The sequence below is a fragment of the Gopherus evgoodei genome, chromosome 10, assembly GCF_007399415.2.
Source record: "Gopherus evgoodei ecotype Sinaloan lineage chromosome 10, rGopEvg1_v1.p, whole genome shotgun sequence".
NCBI lineage: Eukaryota > Metazoa > Chordata > Testudines > Testudinidae > Gopherus > Gopherus evgoodei.
Genome location: NC_044331.1, coordinates 507292 through 535112, shown reverse-complemented (window position 1 = coordinate 535112; position 27821 = coordinate 507292). Strand labels below are relative to the sequence as shown.

Genomic DNA, 27821 nt, shown 5'->3' with positions numbered 1-27821 from the left:
TAGGACTGAAGAGCTGCTTGTGTGTGTGCATTGCATGGCAAATGTTTCATTTATGGGAATTGGTCCCTGCTTGTCAGGGAGTGGGCAGGGAATTTCAGCATCAGATCTAAATGGTATGATAGCTTCCTGTTCCTCTGGGTGTTTCTCATCTTCAGGAGTGTGGAAATCTTGGAGGTAGTGCATGCGGCTGGTTTAAAGTGGGTAGGAGGGGATATCCTTTTGTGGTCAAGGAAATTATCCAACTGGTGCTGGCCAGCCCAGATATTCTTACACCATAAAACCTGCTGGTGCATGTGGTTTGCTGAACTGTGTGTGTTGTGTTGCATCAATCAGGTTTTCCTTTCTGAATTGAAGGAGGAAGGGGACAGGTGCAGAAGGGTTGGCTTTTCACACTGTGAAAAAACAGACCCCAGGTTCTGAAGATGCGGAAGGAGGGGAATTTCTGCAGACCAATCTGTTTTTTTTTTCTCAGTGTGGTCCTTGTCATCCATTAAGTGATGAGAAGATGGCTGTTGCTGTGCAGATGTGATTAGAATTATCCTTGGTCTCCTAGCAATAAAGACTAAAAAGAGGCAAGATCACTTCAAGAGAAGAGGGGGGTGGACAAACCAGGCTGCTCTGAAGCCAGAGCAGAGAGCTGTCCCTGCTGGAGATCTTGCCGATCTTTTTCCTGTGTCTACTAGAGATCAAACGAGAACCCAAGCTTTGTCCCCTGATAGCCCAACCATTGTAGCTGGATGTTTGAGAGGTCATGAAGCATGTTTATAGTTCAAGCACAAGAGAGGTGTGTGTCTAACACTAAGAAAATTAAAAACCAAAATGGTTCAGTGTTATAGTTTTGAGTTGTAAAGAGAGAGCTAGTGATTTAAAACCCACTTAATTAGAACATTATAGTTAGAGACAAGAAGGAAAAAAAATTGACAGGAGAAAGAAGATTGTAGTCCAAACACTGAAGTATCCAAGTCTTAGCTAAAAACTTACTTTTTAACAAAATAAAATATTGGCTTGGATGGAACAGAGTTTCTTATGGAAGTTGTGACAGGAATAATGCCTTCAGTGACTTAAAAACTTCTGCTCTCAAATGTCATGACAGTCCTCTGCATGAGTTCTCATTAAAGATTCAAATATAAAAAACAAGTTTGAAATTTTTACAGCAGGTTGTGTCTGATATGAGTGGTCAAAGCAAATGTTAGAACAAGATTCAAAAAGTGAAAATATACGACTCTTTTAAAGACAGTTCTGAACTGTCCTCCAACTAACTTCAAACTTAAATCATGGGGGAAAGACGACACAGGAGAAACTTTATGCAGAAAGGAGTTGTTCTTCAAGGGTTTTTGCATGTTTCCAGGCCTGGCCACAAACTGAGATAAGCTCACTGAGTGTTAGCCACTCAAACGGATTGATTTATATTTCAGAAGCCAGTTTAGTTAAATTGGTGCAAAGGGGATGGTGCCCTGGCACCTCACACCTTCTGGAAAATCATCTCCATCAGTATTACCCAAGAACCGTGGCACTGGGAACACAACACTGCTACCCTTCAGGGAAGTTCAATCTTTAGTATTTCTGGATGGATGAAGTTGATACAAAGCCCTCTCTTACATTTGATACAGCCTCACATACAGAATTCCCTGTCCTCTTTGAAACCTGGAGATAGAAGGTATTGTGCCCAAAATCTGTAACATTTTAATTTTGTTCTCCAGTTTCTGAATGTTTGCAGGGCACTTGCTCCACAATATCCAGCCTTTCTTTGCCGTTCTGAAAGCTAGAAAAGTTTTTTTTTTTAAAGTTTTAAGCTGGAATTCTTCTGCAGTCTCTTGATCATATGAGATGGGACATTAAGGAAAGCACCATCCATCATGTATCAGAGGAATAGCCATGTTAGTCCGGATCTGTAAAAGCAGCAAAGAGTCCTGTGGCACCTTATAGACTAACAGACGTTTTGGAGCATGAGCTTTTGTGGATGAATACCCACTTCGTCAGATGCATGGGACATGTGACTCAGGATTCTTCGCTGCTTTTACCATCCATCATGAGACTCTCTGATGTGTTTGAGCCTCAGCTGTGCTCAGCAGGGCTGCCCAGAGGATGGGGCAATTTGTCCCAGGCCCCATAGGGGCCCCATGAGCCCTGGCCTGGCAGTGGTCCAGGTCTTCGGTGGCATTTCAGCAGCAGGGGGCCCTTCAGTGCTGCCGAAGACACGGAGCGACTGAAGAGCCCCTCGCCGCCGAAATGCTGCCAAAGACGTGGACCGCCGCTGGGTGAGTACAAGTGCCTCAGCTCCCCCGCTTTGCCCCAGGCTCCCTGAATCCTCTGGGCAGCCCTGGTGCTCAGCTGTATTTCTCAGGCTTTACCATCTGTGGCTTAGTTGAAGACTGAGGGCTTACTATTTAAAGGACATGGACATTTTAGTGCCAAAATGAATAAGGTGTGAGAGGAACTGAAGATCACTCGGGCTACAGTGCTCTCTGCATTTATCTCAGCCTACTACCACCAGGGAGAAGGCTCACCGGCTTTGCTGTCAGCTACGACAGACAGTTACTGCATCATCTCTACTTGTGGTCTGGAGCGGGTGGGGATGAGGTGAGCCCCTGCTGCCCATCATTGCAGAATCAGAGTGCCCTCCATGTACAACTAATAAGAACAACAGTGAAGGCCTTTTTGGACTTTATGGAATCTCTAGCTTTTTCCCTTTTCAGGATGAATTCTGCTTAGGGGACATTTTATATGTTTAAGGCTCATTTTTTGGAAGGGATGTGGCATTTGGGTACATGGAGATGTCTGGTGAGTAAAGAGCAACGGGATGCCATATGCAACCAGATGTTTCAAAAACCTTATCCCAGCAGGGTATAGAACTTGCTCAACCAGGGCTACTGCTGTCTCTGTGGCCTGTTTCAGGCATTTCTGCATTGCTGAGAGCTGTAAAGCAGTTATTTGGCATCACCCCACATATTCACCAAGTACTATTGTCCCGCTCTGGTTCTGGGCTTGAGAGTGGTGCTACAATCTTTATTTAATAGGGAATTCCTCAGCCCACCTTCCACCTGGTCTGGACAGCTCACGAATCTCCACAGAGTGGGAATGCTTAAAGGCCCTTGGAGGGGTTACTTAACTTTTCTGTCATCTAGCAGCACTGCGCTCTTTGCCACTGCTCTGGGACATAGGTGCAGTAAGAGTGCTCTGTACTGAGTCCCCTCCCCCACTGTCTGCAGTACATGCACTTTTCTTGGAGTTCTGTATTTGAAATAGTTCAGTCAGAACTGAGTCTGCTCGGCACCTGAGGTCTATTGAGATTGTCCCTAAATCTGTTATTTACAAACCCATGTTGCATAGTGTTTTACATAATCCTCTAGCTTTTTACAGGTTTTTCTCTTAATATTTATTGTATATTTAAACAAATAATATTTCAGCAGCAGCTGGAGTTCTCTTTTCCTGTCATTGCACAAAACATTGGGAGCTGTGTCGACACCATCCTTTTTGTCTAGTGAGGATTAACTGAGTTTGGAATTCACACCAGCTGCTATCATGAGAACTTCATGAAGAGTTTTAGCAGGCATATGTGCCGCTCCTTGGCTGGGCTTGGCTTTGGGGCATTGTCCACCCATCCCTCAGTGTGATGGCACTTGGTGCCAAATCAGCCTGAATTAGCAATGAATGAAAAGTGTACCTCTGATGTTTGCTGGGGGTCTCTCTGTGTGCATTGGGTTTTTAGTGCACAAGTATCACAAAACTACCACCAAAATCCTGCCTTAAAACTCTCCTCTACGCAATGCCTACAAAAACCTCAGCAATGGCTGGGCAGCAGTGGGAAGCTGACAAATACTCTTTCATGGTCACTGTGTCCTCCCCCATCTGTTGTCTCTCACTTCTGACTTAGATTGTAGCTCAGGGGCAGGGCCCATCTCTGTTGTGCATGTGTATCTGTAAAGAGATTAGCACTGTGGGGCCCTGTTTCTTGATTGGGGATCTAGACGCTCCTGCCTGCAAATTAATTAAGATCTTTAGTAATACTTAGCACTTATTTCTGCCTATGTCTCTTATCTATCTTGGCTTCTTTGTGGTGCCTATCTCCCTGGCATTGAATTTCCCTCTTGGTAGATTCAGCTGTGAGATCAGAGTGGACATAAACCACCATGGGGACCCCTCTTTCCCTGCAGTCTGCAATGAGAGCCATTGGCTGGAGGCAGTGTATGGGGAAGCTAGGACCTCGCACTATTTTGTCCATGTAAAGGCCCCAAATAATCTTCTCTTTAAGCTAACTAGATAATGACAGGAGACAAGGAAGGCTAAGATAAATTATATATTGACTTGATCACAGTCTACATGGGGTCAGATATTTAGTAGTGGGCTCTTGAGTCTAGCAGAGACAGGTATAACAAGATCCAGTGACTGGAAGTGGAAGCTGGACAAATTCAGACTGGAAATAAGATGTGGATTTTTTAAGGTGAGCGTAATTAACCTAGGGGTGGGCAAACTTTCTGGCCACATCGAGGTTGCAAAACTGTATGGAGGGCTGGGTAGGGAAGGCTGTGCCTCCCCAAACAGCCTGCCCCCGCTCCCTGCCCCCTTCCACTTCCCGCCCCCTAACTTCCCCCTTCAGAACTCCCAATCCATCCAACTCCCCCTGCTCCTTGTCTCCTCACTGCCCCCCCCCGGGACCCCACCCTCTATCCAACCCCCACCTGCTGTCTGTCCTCTGTCTGCCGTGACCCCAGTCCACACCCTCGCCCCCTGATAGGCCCCCCGGGACTCCTGTGCTTATCCACCCCCCTCCCACACCCATCCCCTGAAAGCCCCCGGGTGCCCCTTATCTAAGTCCCACCCCCCCCTGCTCCCCATCCCCTGCCCCCTTACCATGTCGCTGAGAGCAGTGGGAGTGGCTTATTGGGATGCCTGAGAGGTGTGCGGCATGGCTGCAGGGGAGGGGGAACAGCAGGGAAGGAGCCAGGGATAGCCTCCCCGGCCGGGAGCTCAAGGGCTGGGCAGGACGGTCCTGCGGCTGGATGTGGCCCGCGGGCTATAGTTTGCCCAACTCTGAAATAACCACTGGAACAATTTCGCAATGGTTGTGGTGAACTCTCCATCACTGGCCATTTTTAAATCAAGACTGCATCATTTTCTAAAAGCTGTGATCTAGGGACTACTTGGGGGCAGTTCTCTGGCCTGTGCTATGCAGGAGGTCAGGCTAGGTGGTCACAATGGTCCCTTCTGGCCTTGGGATCTAGGAGAACTCCTGCCCTCTGTTTTCATCTGCTGCTGCTATGCATGGAATATCCACACTGAGCTGGCCTGCCCGGCCTGCCCTCCTCATTCAATCCCTTTTCCCAATCCACTTCTGCCATAATGCCTATGAGAAACTATCAAATGGAGATGTCTGCTTCCTTGACCCTCCCAGGAAAAGCCCTTGCTCATTCTACTAGACCTTGCTTGGAAGCAGTGTGATGTGAGGCATCCTCTCCTCTTGTGGCTCTTGTGTTACCCTCTCATGTCTTGTCTAAAGTTTGTTTGTAAGCTCCTTGGCATGGGGAAACCTCTCCTCTCTGTTTTGGGAGCTGTCTGGGAAGCCTTTGGGCACTGTTAGTCACTGTGGCTGGGTGTGCACCTGAGGCAGGGTTGTAGAGTGCAGCTCTGCTGCTCTGTCCTCTTGAAAGGTTTCAGGGTCAGAGTGCACCACTCTGTGGTATCTACATGTGATGTGCTCCTGCTTCCCTGCAAGATGATTCTGCATGCACAGATACTTGTTCTCCTTAGCTGGTGCTTTACAGAGATGGGTTAGATCAATGGTCCCCAACCTTTTCGTCTGGCAGACCGTGGCGGTGGTCAAGCATCTGCCAAAATGTCACCGAATTTCGGCAGCATTTTGGCGGCGACGCCTCTCGATGACGTCACCGCGTTGGGGACCCCTTGGTTAGATGACCTGACCACACCAAAACAAGAATGGGCCATTGCAGCACAGAGCTGTTGTAATTATAACTACACTAAGCAGCCTCCATGTAAGACTCCCTGAAGTCTCTCAGTAGATACATGGCGTGGAGCTGCGGGAATCCTTTTATTAGATCTGGAAATGTATTTTTGAGCACTTGCGCAGGACTGGGAATGGCTTTCCACTGCTTTCAGGGTTTTTAGCAGCTCCATGTGTGACATTTTTCATCAGTGAGGACAAATTGCAGAGTCCCTCTCAGGATCAGAGGGGCCAGGTCTTCGGGGAGGCAGGAACTTTCCAGGGCAGCTTGATGGAACCAGGGGTGAATGGGCAGGATTGAAGTGGGGGATGGAAACCAGGGACAGCCTGGAAAGAGGGTGAAGGGATCATGGAGACAGGAGTGCCTGAAACAGCTTCCCCTATTCTGCCTCAGTCTCTTCCCGTCAGCCTCCTTCCTGCTGCTAGCAATTCTGCGCTGGCTCAGAGCCCATAGGGGGGACTAAGGAGAGTTGAAGAGAGACAGCATTGCTGCCCGACGCCTTAGTGTTACAGTGGCTCTGCTGGGGTCAGAAATGTCACATGGGGACTCCTGAATCCCTGCTGGGTGTGAGATCTGAGCAAGGGCAGACCAGAGAGTGAGTGAAATGCTTGGCCCTGGTGGCATTGGATTTGATGGCTACTGGAAATGAGTGCGTAGAAGTTTGAGAGCAGTGCCAGGGAGGAACTGGGCTCTAGTACAACCTTCTTTTGTGTGTGGTAAACCTGCCAGGCCTGTGTGGGCAGGAGGGGGCACGGCAGGTCCTTGTGGGCAGGAGGGGGCACGGCAGGTCTTTGTGGGAATGGCTACTGCTGCCTTCAGCTTGCAGTTCACCATTTCTTTAGTTAAATGGTTATATGGTTGTGGGGCACGTTTTAGGACAGAAAAAATCTTGTCACAAACTTAAGGCACCAGAAATGGGAGCCTTTTTCCCATTAAGGTTTTGCTGACTTTCTCCAGAGTGGCTGCTATGAGCTGTTGGGCGCATGATGAATTCTTCCACAACAACCAAACAAATGCCTGTAATTTAGTAAAAGGGTCACAAAGTGGGCAGCAGAGAGGTGATGTGTGCTCCCCCGCTCTGGCTGTGCATGCCTGTGCTCGTGCTCTCAGTCTTGTTTTTGCTTAATGACAATTTTCCTGGCCTAGACGAGATGAATTTGGGTCTGGTGTTCATAGTGGCCCCATCTGTCTGGTTTGGGAGACTGCTTCCCTCTCCTCACTCAGTGGTGAATGATCCTGAATGCAACCAAGTCACTGTCTGCTGTATTTTTTTTCTGCAGGTTTTGAAGGCTGCTCCATGGTTCCCACCATTTACCCACTGGAGACCCTACACAACTCCCTCTCTCTGCGACAGGTCAATGAGTTCCTGACGTCTGTGTGCAGGTGTTACAGCAGCTTGCACTCTCGAGCATCCACAGGTACTGGTGGGGGTGGGGGTGGGTGAGGCTGGCAGGTCTTGAGACCCTGAGAAAAGAAGGACAACTGGAGCAGTGGTTGATCCACTGGGAGGGGGCGGGGGGGGCATGGGGCTGTTTATCCTCTGTTCTCCTTGTAAAATGTAGAGGCAGATTGAAAAGGGTAATGCAAGTAGCAAATGCCAGTTAACGTAACATCTCCATAGCCTGCTGGTCCAGTGAGGTGAGTCCTGGGTGGCCCTGCATGGTTATGTGAGACATAAGAGGCAGTCAATCAAAAGTAACTTTTAACTGCAGGAGGAGGGAGTCTGTATCTGTCAGCCAAACCATTTGAAAGCATTATCAGAATAGCTGCTTTTGGTGTAGTAAGTACCTCGGTTCATCTATAATGGTGCCGGGAGGGATGGTGGGGGCACTGCAGGTTGCTTGTAGATCTGCAGAGGGCCTAGATTCTGTTGTGGCTGGAGCAGCAGCCTAGTATTTTCCACTCTGGGGTGTTAATCCGTGCGGTTGATGGAATTTTTGTGGCCTGATGTGGATGTTCTGTCTCTTCAAGCTCTGTTTGATTCTGTGATTGCAAGCCAGACACCAGGTGACCCCTTCATGCCACAGAGAATCCTCTCGTCTTCATCTCTGCCACTGCGCCAGCGCTCGGACAAACCACCGTGGTGTGAGTGTTTCCTTTCTCTTATGGAGGAATTGATTTGTGATAGCTGGGCTAAATGGTGGTTGCGGCAGGATGCCAAGATAATTGGCTTGGAGGGTTTGCAGGCGGGAGAGGAATTGCTTAGGGGACTTCCAGGGGTAGACCTGGGAGAAATGGGATATAACTGAATACAAAGAAAACATGTAGCCTGTCTACTGTATTGGGAATTGCTTCCTGAAGGAAAAAGATATCCATCTACCAAATAGTCCAGCAAGGGAAGGGGTGGAAGGTCCATCATGACACATTAACAATTCGAGTGGACAGTCTCCCTACGGATGCTATCAAGGTGACCCCCGCACTGTCCCCCTGAGTGTGGGGATGGACTGGTTGGCACCTAAGAGGGGTTTCCATCTCCATTGTGTTTGATTCTGCCTGACAAATAGCAGTGCCTCTGATCCAGGAGGCAGAATATCGTTTCTTGTTCAGATTCTCCCCCAGAGCTCCAGGCCATGGTGTTCCCTTCTTTACTATTTTAGCTGTAGGCTTTTCTCTGTCACTAATCACAGCTACAGCTGAGCTTCACAACCCCTTTGGGGACCCAGAGAGGGGATGGGATTCACTCCAGGATACAGAGCAACCCAGTGACAGAACTAGGAATGGGAATTCAAAACTCTTGAGTCTTCATCCAGTGCTTTCACTGCACCTCATTCACCCATTCCTTCTAAGGGTCGCTGAGGCCAGGACGCTCCCTCCACTCTGTTGTAGGGGGAAATGAGGGGCAGCACTTCTCATAGTGACTGTGATTGCATTTGAAAATAAGGTTCATCTCACCTCTAAGGCCTTTGGTTGAATCTTTTCCCTGTTAAGCAGTGGTCAAAAGTACATTCGGCATTTCTGTCCTTTCTGGGGGTGGGAGTTTCCTCTCTCCCATGCTCTTTGGAGCTCACAGCAGGAGGGCAGGGCTAGGACCTTCTTCCCAAAAGGTACACTTCCAAGGTTCATGCCTTTGTTCCGCTCCTCCTGGTCAGATCTAACCCGGAATTCTCCTCAAAATCTGGTGTGATGAGCAAATAGACTTCTCTCCTTTGGGCTAGGTACTGGCTTTATTTTATGCTTTGTTGTCATGAAGCTGGGACTTTCTCCCTTCTGTACTCGCTAGCAACTCAGTATAAAGTCAAAGACTGAGGTGAGCAGGGCTAAGGTGTAGTGTCCCTGCTTTACCTGCAGCTCTTGACCATCATAAACCCCAGGCCACTGGACAAAGCGAGAAGGCTCTGTGTGCCAAAAAGGTGAGGCTGAGGGAGGCCACGGAGGTGAGTAGGTGGGATTCTCACCCTGGCAGATTGCACAGCAGCCCTTCTGCCCCGTTCTTGTGCCACTGTCAGGACTCCCAGATCTAAAAAACCCTCCCAGGTGATTTGTGTAGGGAGACAGACTCCTCCCTCCTCTGACATATCTGCTGACCTATCTGGGGCAGGGGCAGGGGCAGGGGCAGGCAGGTGTGAACCCTTGCAATCTGGATCCTGGAGTCTAGGCCTGCCAATGTAGCGTAAGATGTGGGTTCTCGAGGTTTCAGGGGCTATTAGTTTTTTATTTTCTCTGAGCTTAGCAGCCTAGCTACTTCAGGAGATGCTGATGAAAAATCAGTATTCTTCAAGTGGCACTGCGTATTCCCACTTACAGATATTACCTCACCTGTTGGCACCCAACACAGAAGCTTCTCTAAGCAATGCTCATGAGAGCACACATGCCCTCTTAGACCCTTCCTCTCAGAGTAGCTATGTAAGGGAACAGCTGCTGTGCCAGATGGAATTGAACCACTCTGGTCTCATGTTAGTTTACAGTTTAGTTTTTAGTATAAAGCAGTTTAAGTACAGTATAGTTATGGCTAGGGCTGTCAAGCGATTAAAAAAAAATCGTGATTAACTGCGCGATTAATTGCACTGTTAAACAATAATAGAATATAATTGATTTAAATATTTTTGGATGTTTTCTACATTTTCAAATATATTGATTTCAATTACAAGACAGTATGCAAAGTGTACAGTGCTCGCTTTATATTTTTTATTACAAATATTTCATAGAATCATAGAATATCAGGGTTGGAAGGGACCTCAGGAGGTATCTAGTCCAACCCCCTGCTCAATGCAGGACCAATTCCCAGCTAAATCATCCCAGTCAGGGCTTTGTCAAGCCTGACCTTAAAAACCTCTAAGGAAGGAGATTCCACCACCTCCCTTGGTAACCCATTCCAGTACTTCACCACCCTCCCAGTGAAAAAGGTTTTCCTCATATCCAACCTAAACCTTCCCCACTGCAACTTGAGACCATTACTCCTTGTTCTGTCATCTGGTACACTGAGAACAATCGATCCATCCTCTTTGGAACCCCCTTATGTGCACTGTAGAAAACAAAAGAAATAGTATATTTCAATTCACCTAATAAAAGTACTCTACTGCAATCTCTTTATCATGAAAGTTAAACTTACAAATGTAGAATTATGTACAAAAAATAACTGCATTCAAAAATAAAACAATGTAAAACTTTAGAGCCTACAAGTCCACTCAGTCCTACTTCTTGTTCAGCCAATAGCTCAGACAAACAAAATTGTTTACATTTACAGGAGATAATGCCACCTCCTTCTTATTTACAACCTTACCTGAAAGTGAAAACAGGCTTTCGCATGGCACTGTTGTAGTTGGCGTTGCAAGATATTTACATGCCAGATGTGCTAAAAATTCATACGTCTCTTCATGCTTAAACCACCATTCCAGAGGGTGTGTCCATGCTGATGATGGGTTCTGCTCAGTAACGATCCAAAGCAGATCGGACCAGTGCATGTTCATTTTCATCATTTGAGACAGATGCCACTAGCAGAAGGATGATTTTCTTTTTTGGTGGTTCAGGTTCTGTAGTTTCTGCATCTGAGTGTTGCTCTTTTAAGACATCTGAAAGCATGCTCCACATCTCGTCCCTCTCAGATTTTGGAAGGCACTTCAGATTCTTAAACCTTCAGTTGAGTTCTGTATTATCCTTGGAAATCTCACATTGATACCTTCTTTGTGTTTTGTTAAATCTACTGTGAAAGTGTTCTTAAACGAACATGTGCTGGGTCATCATACAAGACTACTGTAACATTAAATATGTGGGTAAAACAGACCAGGAGACATACAATTCTCCCCTAAGGAGTTCAGTCACAAATTTAACTAATGCATTTTTTTAACGAGCATTATCAGCATTAAAGCATGTCCTCTGGAATGGTGGCCGTAGCATGACGGGGCATATGTATGTTTAGCATATCTGGCACGTAAATACCTTGCTACACCGGCTACAAAAGTGCCTGCAGGACCTACTTTACTCATACACATCCTGTAACTAACTCAGTTAGTGGCTGCTGCCAATAACAGGTTTAGGTCTGGCCAAGCTCACTCTTCTCCTGTTGCTAAAGGGAGAAAAATTGATAACGCTCCTGCCATGCATTACATGAGCAAGGAAGGGAGCTTCATTCTTTCCAGTTATATACCAAGGTGCTCAGATTATGCAATTGGTGCACTCTTCATGAGATCTATCTAATGGCCCTGCATTTAGCAGGCAAGAGCAATGTACTAGCAGATTGCCTCATCAGGGTCAGTTCTCAGATTCACGAGTGGTCCCTGAACAATCCAGGTATGCAAGACATCTGTTGGTGTTAGCCCGATGTAGATCTCTTTGACAGCCAGTCAGTCCATTTCAGATGCCTTCCTTCTATGTTGGGGAAGGAGCCTTCTGTATACCTCCCACCACCACCTTTATTCAGAAAGTGGTGACAAAGATTTATCAGGACAGGGCAAAAATTATATTGATTGCCTCAGCTTGTCTGAGACAGCAGCGGTACATGAATCTGCATCAGCTGTCAGCTGGACTTTACATGCATTTTCTTCTGTCTCCGGATCTCTTCTCACAGCAACAAGGCAGGATCTTTTATCCAGATCCTCAATCTCTTCATCTTATGGCCTGGGCTGTCGGACTTTGGCTACTCTTAGCAGTCATGTTCTCATTGGTATAGAATGTACTACTTAATTCTAGAAAATTGCCTATTAAAAAGTGTTACTATTTAAAATGAGCTAGATTTGTTGCTTGGATGCAGGGAAAATACGATTTCCCAGTTGCAGCTTCCATACCCTGTGTATTAGAAATTTTATATACTTAAAATCTGAGGGGACGAGGCCTAATTCTTCTTTAAAAGTTCACTTGGTAGCTATTTAGTCTACCTAATTTTGGTCGATAGTATATCACTGTACATGATTCTGTTAAAAGATTTATGAAAGGATTATCTAACAGATCTCCACCTTTAAGGGATCCAGTCCCATTTTGGGATCTTAATCTGATCTAATCTGTGTTTGAGGTCATCCTTTGAACCACAGGTGAAGTGTTTCATATTTTATTTATCTGTTAAAATGGTCTTCACTATTGCTATAATGTCAGCCAGAAAGGTGGGCAAATTGCACGCCCTGATGGCTGAGCTGCCCTTTATGATTTTTCATAAAGGTGGTTCGTAGATCTGATCCTAGGTTTTTACCAAAAATAGCCACTGTTTCATGTCAGACAACTGTGATACATTGTACCTCAAAATAACACCCTGAAACCCCCCATATTCACCACGTGTATATGGTTCTGATATATGTTGTACGAAGTATGTCTTGTGAGTTGTCATTTGAAAAATCATAATTTGCTGTACATCATTGTCCTGTAGGGTTTGGCCTGGAGTCTCCTGGAACTGGCATCGATCTCCCGGTGCCTGTTGAAAGCAATCTGGGAGACTTCAATAGGATATTTTAAGAAAATGACATTACATCATGTTAGGGGGAAAATATCTCCCAGAATAGCTTGAGGCAGAGTTGGCAACCCTACTGTCTTGTTAAAATGTGTGCATCGTTATTGTATATGAAGTTATGAAATTTTACTGTATGCTTGTTACTGAAATGTGTGATGGGTCTAGGGAATGCCCACAGAGTAGCTCCTTAGAAATAACAAAAAGAATTGTAACCAAAGGCCTTGCAGGGCACTCAAGCATCACATACGCAAAAGGTGTGGGCAAGAAATACAATTCACCTGAGAGCTGCTTTGAATCACATGGACCCAGGAAACTGATTGTCTGTACCCCAGCTGGGCGGTATTCCTAAAAGCAAGGAGGAGGGTATAAAATAAGAGACCATGACATCACCTCTTTACCTCTTTCCTCCCCCTCTTGACACCTGGAAACAAGATCATTTGGAAGACAAAGAGGAGCATAATTGAACTGGGGGACAGGCGATTCACATCACATTTCAGTATATCATTTTTTACCCAAATCCACGTGCTAAGGGTAGTTACATACTTTAGGTGCTAGAAGGGTTCTTGCATATTTAAATAGAAGTCAGTTTTAGGAATTCATCTAGATTGGTTGTTTCTTATACGAAGAAGTCAGAGTTTGCCTGCTCAGCTATTTCCAGTTGGGTGAAACAATGCATCATTTAGTATTACAAATCAGCAGAAATTCCTGAGTCTTCTGTTGTACAGTCTTATTCTACTAGAGCTGTAACTGCATCTTTTGTTTGTATGAAATGTGTTCCTATTATGGAAATTTGCAGGGCTGCTACCTGGAAGTCAATGCACACATTCACTAAGCACTGTGAGCTGGATCTAGCTTCTAGAGCAGCAGATGCCAAGTTTGGCAGAGTGGTGCTTCAATCGTTATTTAATTAGGACTCTGTTCCCAGCTCTGGGCTTTTTCAGTACTGCCTATTGCTTCTCAAACTAGCTGTAAGTGGGAATATGCAGAGCCACTCAAAGAAGAAATGAAGTTTCCTTTTAAGCTGAGTTCTTTGGGATGACTCTACATATTCACATTTCCTGCCCCTATTTTTCTTAGTCTTATTATGGTCTCTCTGGGTTAGCAGTAAATGAACTGAGGCGAAAGAGGATGCAGCACCCCCTTATATAGCCTCACCTCAATGTTTGGAAGTTCTGAGAGGAGGAGGAAGTGGGGCGCATGTACCCGGCAATGGGCACTGGTTGGAGAAGGTTCTGCTATTAGACCCTAACAAAGCTGCAATACCCAACTGGGAATATGCAGAGTCACCTTTGAAGAACTCCTATTACCAGCATAGGAGCCACATAGCGGGGCATGCAGGGTCAAGTGCTTTCCTATTTTCTGCCTGGCCTGCTGGGGGGGAGGGAGAAGGGCACCGTCCTTCTCTCACTGTGCCATTGTAAGAGTGCTTGTGTAGCTGTGTCTCCCACCAACCTAGCACTATGCACACAAGCACTTATGCTGACAAAATTCATGTCGCTCAGGGATGTGTTTTTTCACATTCCTCAGCCACAAAAGTTTTGCCATCTTAAGTGCTAGTGTAGACGTGGCCAAAGTAACCTTCTGGACAAGGAGTAGCAAGTCACTAGCGGCTAGGATAAAAATTCGCCCCATTGGGTTCTGATATGCAAGCCATAGTTTTATGTACACCTAAGCTTGTATCCATGCTAGAGCCTAAGTCTGATGTGTTACAAGATCTAACTGGTCCACTTATTTATTCTGCATCCCTGTTCTTTGTAGCAAGAGTGCAGTTGTGGTACTCAGTGATAGCTTCATCTGGGAGTAAGTTTGCATGGGAGACGCTATCTATAATGGATCAGTACTGCACGTTTCACAAGGACATGAAGTTCTTTAGAGTTCTGGAATCCCAGCCAAGCTTTTATCTAGGGTTGACAGGGCTCATTAATTAGTACTTCCTTCTGTCTGGTCCCATGGCACCCCAACAAGAAACGATGGCCAAATCTCGCTGCGAGAGGGGCAATCAAAATGTCTACCAACAGGAGAAAGTAATTCAGAAAATCTGTGAAAGAAGGTGACTATTCCGTAGCCTAAGGGTCCTACTCCAGACTTCAGATTATGCACTACAAGACCAATAGCATCACTCTCTTTCGGGAATGTACCTGTGGGGAAAAATGTGCAGAGCAGATACATGGGTTTTGAGCTATCTGTTTGTTTATGGCCCACTTATAATTTTTTGGACTTGGTGGATATAATATTTGATAGTGGAGTCCAAGAGTCTGCAAAAGGGTTTAAATAAATAAAAGCATGTAATGGCTTGATTTTCTTCCCTTTCCATTCCTGGGCTTGATGCTAGTTACATCCACTATGTACAGAATTGCCAGATGTACTTTTGAGAGAGAGAGAGAGGTGGCTCTTACCTGTCAGCAACGGTATGCCTGGTGTCTCCCACCCCTCATCTGAGTTTAGAGCCACTTGCTCTGAGACAGAAATGTAAGCAGTTGAAAGCCTCTTGGGCCTGTGTTACCCAAGGGTTCATATATTGGTTATCAGCTACTTTTGGAAGAGATCCTGCATGATTCCAGTAAGTTGTTTTTTTAGAGCAGGTAGTGGGGTGGTCCTGCCTGCCCTCCTGGCTCTTCCGGCTGCCTCCTCCGCAGAGGGAGAACCACCACATATACACAGTTACCAGACATAACAACTGAGAAAATCCATGTGTGCATTGCTCTCTACTGCTATGCTTTTAGGGGCCTGTAGGCCTTTGCTCAATTCCTAGCACATATATGTTAACATCCCAAAACCATCGCCATCACAATGGCACCAACTGACCTGCATATGGGCAATCACAACAGGGAGACCAGGGCCTAGATGGCCCCAAGGACCAGACTCTGGTCTCTCCTGAACCATGAGTAGGGACTGGTGTGGAATACCATGCCCAGCTCTTCCCCAGGCCTGTGGTTAAATAGACTCCAGTGCTGTCAGTCTGGCTCCATTGGCTGAACATTTTTGTTTTTCAAAGAAATAAAAGTGACAGATTTCCAGTCTCCTCAAACCTGGTTCAGTTCTGGGGGTTGGATGCACACTGATGCATCTGGTATAAAGCCAGGAGAATGTTGTTCAGTGTCTGACTACCTGCTGTTTACCAGTTCAGCCCAGACACTCCTCACAAGAGTGACTTCCACTTGGGTCCCACCCTGGTGCACAATTCACTCAGTGCTGCCTTCCCACTGGAGGGAACAGTCAGGTGCTGATGTCTGGGAACGTGCTACATGCCATTTAATAGGCTCTTCAGCACAGACTCTGGCTGAGGTTTTCAGCTAAGTACTGACTCTCTAAATGTTTGTCTGACGCTTTCTGGAATTGCTTTGCAGACAGCAGTGGTCCTTCCAGCACTGTCTCCAGTGCAGGCCCCTCCTCCCCGACCTCAATGGAGAACTACGCTCGCTTCGGCTTCACTGAGAAACCTTCCATCAGTCCCCAAATAAGTGAAGAGCGACTGAACTGCCAGTCCCCTGAACAGAGTGAGATGGAGCCCTCAGGGGAGGCACTTGAGCTAGACCTGGGTGGGTCTGGGCCCTTGGTAGAGAACCCCCTGGGAGAGATGCCAGAACAAGGCCTGATGAGGATGCCAGGGCTCTTGGAGGTCCCAGAGCCAAGCAAGGAGGAACTATCTGAGGAGGTGCCAGAACAGGGCACGATGAGGGTACTGGAATTGGGCAAGACCAGGCAGTCTGGAAAGACATCTGAAAAAGATGGGTCGGTGGTGCTGGAGCAGGGTGGGGAGAAGCCAGCTGGGGGAACATGGGAGCTGGGTGAGACAGGGAAGCTGGAGGCAGGTGAGATAGGGCTCTCTGGGAAGATATCAGATTCAGATGAAGAGGGGCCAGCTGGGGAGATGTTAGAACCAGATGTGGTCAGGCCAGTAGCACCAGGGGAGACATCGGAGCTGGATGAGGAGGAGCCAGTGATGCAAACATTGGAGCCAAGTGAGAAGGGGCAGCCGGTGGAGATACTGGAGAAAGAAGACGAGGAGCTGTCCACAGATAATGCGCTATCAGATCAGCAGCCATTCAGTCACCTGTATCAGGACCAACAGCTGTCCAGTGAGAAAAGTGTTGAGGACGAGCAGCCTTCTAGTCAGCAGGAGCTACAGAACTAGCATCTCCCTCCATGGCCAGCATGCTGGGAAGAAAGGAGAATACCCGAGCCAGTCAATGTCTGGAAGCAGTGTGGCTCCCCAATCCTGGAGTGGACTTGGCTGTGCCCATGTCTTGCATAATGTTTCTAGCCCTCCAGTCAACCTGCTGGGCAGATGTTACGACACTCTCTGCACAGCATCTGGCACTCCAAAGCTCTGTAGCATGCCATGGCCTGAGCCCCCAAGGCTTTAGGAGACTGGTCTATGGATCATTCAGGGGACAGTGGAAAAGTCTGTTCTGTTCAGAGACACCAGTCAGCTTGTCACCACCAGGCAAGGGACCCCTGCCTTCCTTAAATAAAAAACAAAGTCAGCCCTGGGTGAGCAGGGGCAACTCCCACTGAAGTCATAGGGAGTGCATGGGTTTGCTTTGTCAGTGGCACTGGATCCAGAAGTGAAGGGGAGGTGGGGCCACAGCTGTCAGGGTAATGAGGCCAAAGGAGATGCCTGCTGCCTGCAGCTGGTGTTAGCCCACTGATTGCATGGAGAGAGGCACAGGTCTGGCAGACATGGGCACTGTAGCAGCTTCAAGCCTCATCAGAACTTACAAATGCTGCATGTTTGTGCTGAACAGCTGCACTGTGTTGGTCTCCTGCTCTCTGGCTGCTGGAATATGCCAGGGGAGGAGATTTGAAAGCAGCGTGAGGATCTCCTGGTTAAGCTGCAGTGTCCTTGGAAGCAGGGAAATGATCCCGAGACTTGGCAAGGGTGCACATTCAGTGTGATGAATGCTTTGCAAGCCAGTGGCTTCTGGAATAGAGAAATCCCAGCCTGCAGGTTCCCGACAAGCCTGTTGAGAAATGGCTTTTATGTGATTGAATGAAAAATAGGTAACACTGGGCATTGCCTGCTCCCAAAACCAGCTCCTTCCTTCTGTGGGCCCCGCTGCCTCTGCCCAACCTGACTGCTCCACTTGCCAGATCTGGTAACTGTCTGCCTCTCTCACCTCACCTGTCAGTCACCCCCCCAGGTGGGGATGGTTGTAGGGAGGCACAGAGGCAAGTCTGATTGTAGGCAGAAACCCTGGCAGGGGGCATAGGATAGACACTGCGGCAGGGAGGGCAATGGGGGGTGAGATGGGAAGCTTTACTTGGGACACTGCAGGGTCAGGTTGGGGACCACTGCATGTGGGGGGACCCCTTTCAGTGGCTGCCCCTTTGTGTGTTCCCATTGGGCTGGGATTCCTGCAAGGAGGGGCGTGGTGCCCACTCTCGAAGGGGTGCACAGGGAGTACAGAGACAGGTCTTTCTAGTCCTTGAGGGTTGAATGAGATTTGAGCTCTGAACCCTTCAGTGATAGAAACAAAGTGCAACTGCTTTTTGAGCAAATCAGGTTTTATTTTTAAGACACTGATAAGGAGAAATTGCTATTGTGGATAAAGTACAAACTATTTAATATATATTTATGTAAATGAGTGTCAAGCACAAGCCCAGAGGCATGGTAACTACAGGGGTCCTGTCTCCCAAGCCACTGCAGGTAGAGGAATCTCCATCTGCAGGGGCTGTGATGTCACCTCTTCAGCAAAGTGACAATCTGTCAGAGCAAGTGGAAGGCTCCCTATTCCTTTGTCCCGCCTATGGGGAGGACTGTATTTATGGTACAGGTTTGTCTGTGTCTGTAGTCTCTGGGGAAGCTATACCCAAAGATCTCTGCGCTATATCAGAATGTGTGTTCTCACAGTAAACATGCTACACTATATATCTGGCTTCCATCTCTCTTACCACTGCAGCAGCCTGGGCAAAGTGCTGACACGCCTGATGTCACCAGCAGCCTGGGTTGTATCGAAGCAGTTATTGCTGCATACGCTGCTGAGCTGAACTTGGGGATGCAGGTCAGACCACTGAGGTGCAGCTAAAGGTTCGTGAGCCCCTACAGGGAAGAGACTCCCTTCATTGCACTTGAGATGCAGTGTTGGAAATGCACGTGTCCATGATATCTGTGTTAAAGCTGCTGTCATTCACTACTGGAGGGGATGAACCCTGTGAGGTTAAGGCTTGATTCTGCCCTCCACCCAAGCATGGCAGTGCCATGGCTTGGCACTGTTAAAGGAAACCTGCAAAATGGGTGTGGGTGTTTGGGATGGAAGTTGGGTCTTGGATGTATAACAAAGACCTAATACCTGAGACAAGGAGAGGAAATCTGGTGTGGTTTTCACTGTGGGAGTGGGGAGGGTGTCAGCCTCAGCTTCCTGGATTTGGCAGGAGTGTTCAACGCAGGACCTAGAGAGGCAGAGCCTGCAGGAGCTTTCCTAGCCCTTTGTTATGTGGTCATTGAAAGGGCAGGTAAGCCTTTTACACAGAGAGCTTGTGTCTCAGCCATTTGCGAGGTCAATAGAGTTGGTAAAGAGGAAGTGCCGAAGCCTGGTGATCCACTCTAAAAATGGGGGGTCCACCTTGAGAGCAGCACAGCCCTTTGCTTTGGAAAGGGTGCCTCCGAGAGCTTCTAGGGGCAGTTCCCTCCTCACTGTAACAACATGCATTAGGATACCTTCCACATTCACATGCTGTTTTTTCCCAGGACCCCTGCCTCATTCAGTGCACCATTTGTGAGGTGTTTGTGTTAACAGGGGCTTAGTGAAAACTTCTAAATAGTCTCCATAAACCCCCTTTTCCCTGTTTCACAGGGTGGGACTGGTGCTGCCATGACCCTGCTTGGCCATGCCTACACTGAGAGCGCTTGACATATACCCCTGCACCTAGTGAACTCCTTTGCTGCCACCCCTGGGGGTGCTGGAGTGGCAGGAGGGCACTTGCACTCTGACTGCCACAGGGTTGGATGACATGGGAGTATGCCCTTCCTGCAGTTCAGCGGGGGGAAAACCCTTGCAAAGGTTGCTAATGCAGACAAGGCCAAGCAGGAGTATGGCAGCACAAGCCCTAGAGCCTGCAGGAAACTTGTGGATAAAATCTGACTTCTCTAATAATTCACAAGCAGAACCTCCCCACTCCCCCATCAGCCCTGTTGCAGCCTCTTTCTCTGCTCCCTGGCTAGTGCCCATCCTGGACCATTCAGTTGGAGGAGAAGACACTCAGTTTGGTGGAGCGAGATTGTAACAGGATTCATAACTCACCCCTCTTCCTGTGGCCCCCTTGCTGCCCCAATAAGGCTGAGAGAGACTTCAGGGTTGTGTAACAACACTCATGTCTTTATCTACCTACAGTTATCCCACCACCAGTGTCTGTCTATTTACAAATTTTACAGGATTATTCAACCTCTTTTACAGGCAGCCGTCAGTCAGTCAGTTAGTTCCTTCTCCTCCCCCCCGGGCTCCCTCACAGCCTTTATAGCCCTTGGCTTGTCAGGCGAGCAGGTGTAGCCAATCCTCAGGCCACCATCAGGCCTTTTTCATCAGCCCCAACCTGCTTCCCTTGACTGGAGCTGACTGGGCAGGGGCTAGTTAGGTACTTTTGCACCAGCACCCTGCTACAGAGATACTGCTGGGACTTTCCCCCTCAACTGAGTAATATCTAGCTACCAACTTGCTAGTATTTAAATCATAGGACTGGAAGGGACCTGGAGAGGCCATCTAGTCCAATCTCCTGCACTCAAGACAGGACTAAGTATTATCTGGACCATCCCTGACAAGTGTTTTCTAACCTGCTCTTAAAAACCTCCAATGAGGGAGATTCCACAACCTCCCTGAGCAATTTATTTCAGTGCTTAACCACCCTGACCAGTTAGGAAGTTTTTCATAATGTTTAATCTGAACTGCCCTTGCTCCAATATAAGCCCATTGCTTCTTATCCTACCCTCAGAGGTTAAGGAGAACATTTTTTTCCCTCCTCCTTGTAACGATATTTTATGTAGTTGAAAATTGTGTCCCCTCTTAGCTGTCTCTTCTCCAGACTAAACAAACTCCATTGTTTCATGCTTCCCTCGGAGATCATGTTTTCTAGACCATTAATCATTTTTGTTGCTCTTTGGACTTTCGCCAGTTTGTCCACATCTTTCCTGAAATATGGTGCACAGATCTGGACACAATACTCCAGTCGAGGCCTAATCAGCATGGAGTAGAGCAGAAGAATTACTTCTGTCTTGCTTAGAATACTCCTGCTAATACGTCCAAGAATGATCTTTGCTTTTTATTTTTATTTTTTTTTGCAACAGTGTTACACTGTAGACTCATATTTAGCTTGTGATCCACTATGACCCCCAGATCCCTTTCCACAGTGCTCCTTCCTAGGTAGTTCTTTCCCATTGTGTATGTGTGCAATTGATTTTTTTTTCCTTCCTAAGTGGAGTACTTTGCATTTGTCCATATTGAATTTCATCCTATTTACTTCAGACCATTTCTCCAATTTGCCTGGATCATTTTGAATTTTAATCCTATCCTCCAAAGCGCTTACAACTCCTCCCAGCTTGGTATTGTCCGCAAACTTTATATGTGTACTCTATGCCATTATCTAAATGATTGATGAAGATATTGAACAGAACTGGCCCCAGAACTGATCCCTGCGGGACCTTTGCAGCTTGACTGTGAACCACTGATAACTACTCTCTTGGAACGGTTTTCCAACCAGTTTTGCACCCACTTCGTGGCTCCATCTAGGTTGTATTTCCCTACTTTGTTTATGAGAAGGTCATGCGATCCAGTGTCAAGGCCTTACTAAAATAAAGATATAGCACATCTACTGCTTCCCCCACACACACACATCCACAAGGTTTGTTACCCTATCAAAGAAAGCTATTAGGTTGCTTTGACATGATTAGTTCTTGACAAATGCATGCTGACTATTAATTATCACCTTATCTTCTAGGTGTTTGCAAATGTATTGCTTAATTATTTGTTCCATTATCTTTCTGGGTACTGAAATTAAGCTGGCTGGTCTGTAATTCCCCTGGTTGTCCTTATTCCCTTTTTATAGATTGACACTATATTTGCCATTTTCCAGTTTTCGGGAATCTATCCCATCTTCCATGACTTCTCAAAGCTAATCACTAATGGCTCAGATATCTCCTCAGTCAGCTCTTGAGTATTCTAGGATGTATTTCATCAGGCCCTGCCAAGTCAAAGACATCTAACTTACCTAAGTAATTTTTAACTTGTTCTTCCATAATTTAGCCTCTGATTCCTACCTAATTTTTGCTGGTATTCACTGTGTTAGACGTCCAATCACTACTAACCTGTTTGGTGAAAACTTTGAAACATTTTGCACTTCTGCCATTTCCACAATTTCTGTTGTTTTTCCCTCCTCATTGGGTAATAGGCCTACCCTGTCCTTGGTCTTCCTCTTGCTTTTAATGTATTTGTAGTATGTTTTCTTGTTACGCATGATGTCTCTACCTAGTTTCATCTGATTTTGTGCTTTGGCCTTTCTAATTTTGTCCCTACATACTTGTGTGATTTGTTTATATTCATCCTTTGTAATCTGACCTAGTTTCCACCATTTGTAGGACTCTCTTTTGAGTTTTAGATCATTGAAGATCTCCTGAATAAGTCAGGGCGATCTCTTGCCATACTTCCTATGTTTTCTTCACAGTGGGATAGTTTGCTTTTGTGCCCTTAATAATGTCTCTTTGAAAAACTGCCAGCTGTCTTGAACTGCTTTTCCCTCATCTCCTGAATATTTAGATTGGAATTGCAGCTGGCTTGAATGCTGTGCTCTGGCTCATGGACATCCAGCCCCTCCCCTTGGCAGGGCTTTTCTGGGCCAGTGTGCTCAGTCAGGGGCTCTGCATGGGGGCTCTGGAAGGAGCATCGCCCTTCCTAGCACTGGAGTGAAGCCCTGCCTGCTTTATACCGCTTCCTTCCTCTGGGTGGAGCCAACACACTAGCCCTTGCTATGAACTAGGATTTTAAAGATCAGACGATGGCATGCTCCCGAACATCCCCCCCTTTTATTAACTCCAGGGGTTGCTGGACTCCTCTGGCCCAGAACTGTCCAGCCAGAAGTGCTGATAGCTCAGCATTTCTCCTCCTAGCCATCTGTTGTCCATCAGCCCCTAGAAGGCGCTCTCGGAGGGAGTGTGGCCATGGCAGGGAAGACAAGCTCAATTGCTTTGCTTGTGAGGCATGTGTTGGATTTTGGAATACACTCACCCTTCGCAGTGCTGCCCAGACTCACAAGATCCCTAGGCCTCAAATGCTGGGAGAGATTGGGGGTCCTGCCTCCAGCACCTCTCCCTACTTTTTTAGCCAAGGAAGAGGGGGGCTGCCTTTCCCCCACCTGCTGCACTTTCTAGCTTCTCTTCAAGGTCAATAAGCATCGTCTGCTGGCATCACCATTGTTACTGTGGCAACCAGACCTCTCCAGGCAGCAGGAGATGTTTCTCTATAATTGTTTTCCTTTCTCCTGTTGCTGAGGCAGGGTGAGATCTGTGCATCTTGTCACACTGAGAGGAATAGGAGCCTCAACCAGGACTGAGCAACTGGGCCTGCAGGGCATAAGAAATCAGCTGAGCCTGCTCTAGCTCTTCATCTCTGCTGGCTTGTGCTGCTCCAGGAAAATCTCAGCAGCAGTAGCACTGTGACAGGCTATGTGGGGAGTACACCACAACACAGAGGGGCTAGCTGTGCCCATGCCAGGGTGACAAAGAGGCCAGCTGGGTTTCCAATCTGACAGGGTTCTACTTGTCCAGCTCTTGCTCTGTACCGTGTAGTGGAGGTGGCCAAAGTGCAGTCCACTGCCCAGATGACATCATTTTATAATAGCCTACCGGTAGGCTGTTCAGCGGGGGGAGGGAGGGAGAGGGTTGGCATGCTGGGAGAGGGAGTCTCCACTCACCGCCCCAGGTAGCTACAACTGTCTTTTGTTCCCGTGAGTTGCAGTCCTCAGGCTTCTCACCAGCCCTGTGATGCTGGGTCACATAGCATAAGGTAGCTCCCCGGGGAGCAAGTTGAATGGAGCAGATGGGTTGGGAAAGTGCTCAAGAGGTGCTAACGCAGTGAATCACCCAAGTGAGTGTCTTTACCATCCCAGGAAAGTGGGCTGCTTCCTTGTGAGTCATCGCACACATGCAGCCTGCAGGTTCAAAGTCAGTCTCCCATGCAGCGCTGCCAATAAGCAGTCAAGCTGCCTCACGCAGACGCTGTGGCTGGTATGAGGTGCATTGATAGCAAGGCTTTAAAGGCTGGCTCTTGGGCTGCTGCATTGCAAAATGAGCTGGAGGCTGCCCAAACCATCAGTTGCTGATCTCCCAGTAACCTCCTTTCTATCCCAGGAAGTACAGACTGGTGTAGGGCATCCCTAGTTCCAACCCTTCCTGGGGGAAATTAAAAGGCAGAAACCTTGTGAAGGAGACCGGCAGCTGGGGTGGGCCATGGAGCAGCTGGTAAGGGATGGGGACAGAGGCAAAGAGAGTCATCAAAGATGTGGGATAGAGTGGAGTGTTTATTGACACAAGGGTATAAAATACAGTGGATAGAAGTAATGGGCACATTTTAATCAGTTTGTCGAAGTTTCAGCTTCCAGCCAGTGGATCTCATTTTGCCTTTGCTAGATTGAGGAGCCCTCTGCTAGCTGAACTCTCTTCCCCATGTTGGTACCAGCCAAGAGACTGTGACCAAGTAACCTTTTGGCTTTCTCTTAGCTAAACTAAATAGACTTGAGCTCTCTTAGTCTCTCATTGTAACACACATTTTCCAGAGCTTGGAGAAGTCTTGTCGTTTTGCTGAACCTTTGACAATTTGTCAAAATCCTATAAAAATTGAACAAGCTGTGTCCTGAGAAACCACTTCAAACATGAGTGGTGAGAGGGTTTCCTGCCCTGGTGCAGAACAGGATGGTGTTGAGGCTGGAGACCATTAAAAGCTGATGTGTTTCACCTGTGACGCCAGGTGTCTGGAATGCCAGATGCAGAAGGTGGAGCCAAGTGCTCTCTACAGCTTGGGGAAAGAGCACGTGGTAATGGGAAGCCGCAGTGGGGAAGAACTGGGCTTGGTACATCTCGACTGCTTTCTGGTGGATAAAGGCACTAGGAAAGGGGTTTTCCACCTTTCAAAGAAAAGGTGTATTTTTTTCCCTCTCCCAGGAGAGCCTCAGCTCTCAGGGAATCATGGAAATTCAAAGGCAAGTGCTAGAATACATCTCATTATTGTGCAACTGGTTTTGTGAGCATGACAAACTCTGCCGTTAATGCATTTTTTTTCTCCCCTTTGTAGTAGTAGCTGTATCCCCTGCGCTAAGAGGGGCCTTCTAGGGGCTGGCCCATTCCCGTCTAGCCTATTTGCTGCCCCCTCAGAAGAAAGGAGCAGGAAAAAAGTGCACAGAGCAAGGGAGCAAAAGGAAGCCCTGGTGGATAATAGCCCTTTAAACAGCTACTGAGAAGCTCTAGAGGGAGCTAACGTGTGTTCATTAAATCTGCCAAAGCCACATCTCTGGTTCCTCGAGCTCAAACTGGATGTTACCCTGGCTCTCTCCAAAGGCTTTGAGGCTATGGCTGTGATTTGGCAGGGAACCACAAGCAGAGAGACTCAATCATGGTGCACGTGTGCCCTATGTGCGGGAGTTTGGAATGTTTTTACCAGCAGTGTCTATTGGGGCCAGGCCCGTATTCTGCTCACCTTTGCACGCCCACTCCCAAGATGGTAAAGGGCAGAGGGACCCCAGCCACCACTCAGTTCCTTCTTATCACCCTTGGCAGCAAGTCAGAACAACTTCAGTGTCCCTATAGTCACTAGAGAGTGTTTGTTACTGGTCGTGGTTACAGCAGGTATTGCATGTTAGTGTTTCTGGTCTTAGCCTGTTGGTTTAACAAGCAAGCTTCATGGCTGATCCCATGTCCCCAGGTTTAAAGACCTTTCTCTCCCATGGAAAGATAATTTCCCTATGGGATGAACATCTGAAGGGCCTTTACTGTTTGGGGAGATTCATATCTCTCCTAAGTGTGCAATTTGCAAATCTTTTAGCAAATGCACACAAGGTCAGAGAGTCAGCTTGAGTGACCTGATGTCCTGATTTTATAGGGACAGGCCTGATATTTGGGGCTTTTTCTTATATAGGCTCCTATTACGCCCCATCCCAATTTTTCACACTTGCTGTCTGGTCACCCTAGAGTCAGTGCTAAATTGTTACCTCATGGAGCAGTCTGAGGGGAGCATCTGATGATGTGCCAGACAAAAGTTCCTGCCTTTTTTCCTGCAAAATATGCTTCCAGTGCACCATCCGCTAGGGATGCCACTCCAGGCTCTGGAGTGGCAGAGTGTGCTCATTCCTCCTCCAGGAGTGCAAAGACTGTTCCACACCCTGCTGGCAGTCCATTACCCTTGCCACCTGCAGGAGAGCAGAGCATAGCTCAGTTTGCTCTCAGCACTATCCCCTTTCCCAGTACAGGGCAAGAGACTGCTAAGAGTCAGCAAGCCAGAGTCTTGGTTAAGCCAGCGCTAGTAAAGACAGCACCATGTCATTGACCTTGGACGGACGCAGCACCATCCAAAGAGCAGCAGCATTGAACTACATAGAGTGCCTCGCCTACAGCACTTTGAGAGTTTCTTTGGTGTTGACTCACCTGGGACCACTCTCCACAGAACACAGATCTCCAGTGCTGATGGCACCTAAGGGGGCATTTTCTACACTCCTCCCCCCCAGGACTGAGTCACCCTGGAGTCTTCTCTTCCCAATGTGTCTGCTTCTGCTATGATTTCAAAATCATCTCTGGTACCCCAGTCTTGGGTACCAGTGATGAAGATCTTACTTCATCCACCTGAGAGTCAGAGGAAATCCATGATTCCCACTCAAGTCTCAGTGGCTCTAGGCACTGCTTCTCGATTGGTGGGTTTTTCCTCATTTGCAGCCACTTCTAGCAGGAATCCTTCTAAACCAGCACCCTTCCTACCCGACCGATCTAGGGATGGGGAAGAGCATAGATGAAATTCTTCCCTTCTGCAGAGATGATGTACCTGAAACTCCACATGCTTCATAGATGCCTCCTCTTTGGCCCAATATGCCAGACTCCTATGGCTTTCAAACTTGGCCATGTGGACACCACAAACTCCATTCCAGAGTCAATTTCCATTTCTTCCTTCAGGAGCCAGAAATAAATCTTCAGTGCCTAAACCTCAAATGCCCTCTCACTCTTCCTGGGCAGGAGATCACCCCAGAGGAGCAGCAACTGCTGAGTGAAGGAAGGACCTGGAGCGTCAGGAGGACCCCATCAGCACCTCCATGCTTTCCATCAACCCCCCTCAGATGAAGTAGTGATTTCATCTGTCCCTGCTACTGCTGAGGATTTCAATAATTGTTTAAAAGATGGTAGAAATCCTTGAAATTCTTCTTGAGATGGTTCAAGAGAAGGCTTATACATTTTTTGAGGTTCTGTAACTGGCTCCTCAGAGGTGTGGTACTTTGCCACTGAAGAAGGGAATCTTCAGCCTTGTTAAGGATTTATGGTCTCCCCCAGCCACACTCTCTGCTTCATTGAAATGCATGGATTGGAGATACCAAGTTCCATCTGAGGATTTGGAGTATTCTGATACTCACCTTGTTAGTAATCACTGCTGCCAATGTGCAATCTAAGCAGTTTACAAAGTCTGCCCTAAAGGGCAAAGAACCAACCTCTAAAAAATATTAGATTTTCTTTTTTCTTTTTTTTTTCTTTTTTTTTTTTTAGTAAAAAAAATATACTTCTTGCAAGCCAGGATAGCAAATCATCAGGCTATGTTAGCCAAGTGTCACTATATGCAGTGGGACAAGGAAGTGGAGATTGTGGATAAATTCCCAGGAGAACACACAGAGGGGTTAAGTCCATTTGCTCAGCAGGACAATCAGTTGCCAACACATCCCTGCAGGCAGCTTTACAAGCAGGGGACACAAGGGTAGCTCTATAGCAACTGGTGGCAAGGAGGAGGCCTCCTCCTTATCTGGTTTACCTAAAG

General features: G+C 47.3%; 1 protein-coding gene across 19 annotated transcripts in view; it reads left to right on the top strand.

The window, feature by feature from the left end:
- The window catches only part of PPIP5K1 (diphosphoinositol pentakisphosphate kinase 1), a 232677-nt gene that overhangs the window by 126867 nt on the left and 77989 nt on the right, over window positions 1-27821 (top strand). For 9 of the 19 annotated variants that reach the window (XM_030577290.1, XM_030577295.1, XM_030577293.1 and 6 more), the window contains 3 exons: window positions 7241-7378; window positions 7932-8045; window positions 16182-18706. In XM_030577290.1, the coding sequence (XP_030433150.1) occupies window positions 7241-7378; window positions 7932-8045; window positions 16182-16969 (1040 nt within the window). In that variant the 3' untranslated portion in view covers window positions 16970-18706. Of the gene's footprint in view, window positions 1-7240; window positions 7379-7931; window positions 8046-9248; window positions 9915-14779; window positions 15124-16181; window positions 18707-27821 lie in introns of those variants that run through there. The other 10 variants (XR_004002272.1, XM_030577306.1, XM_030577304.1 and 7 more) reach the window with 3 other exon arrangements.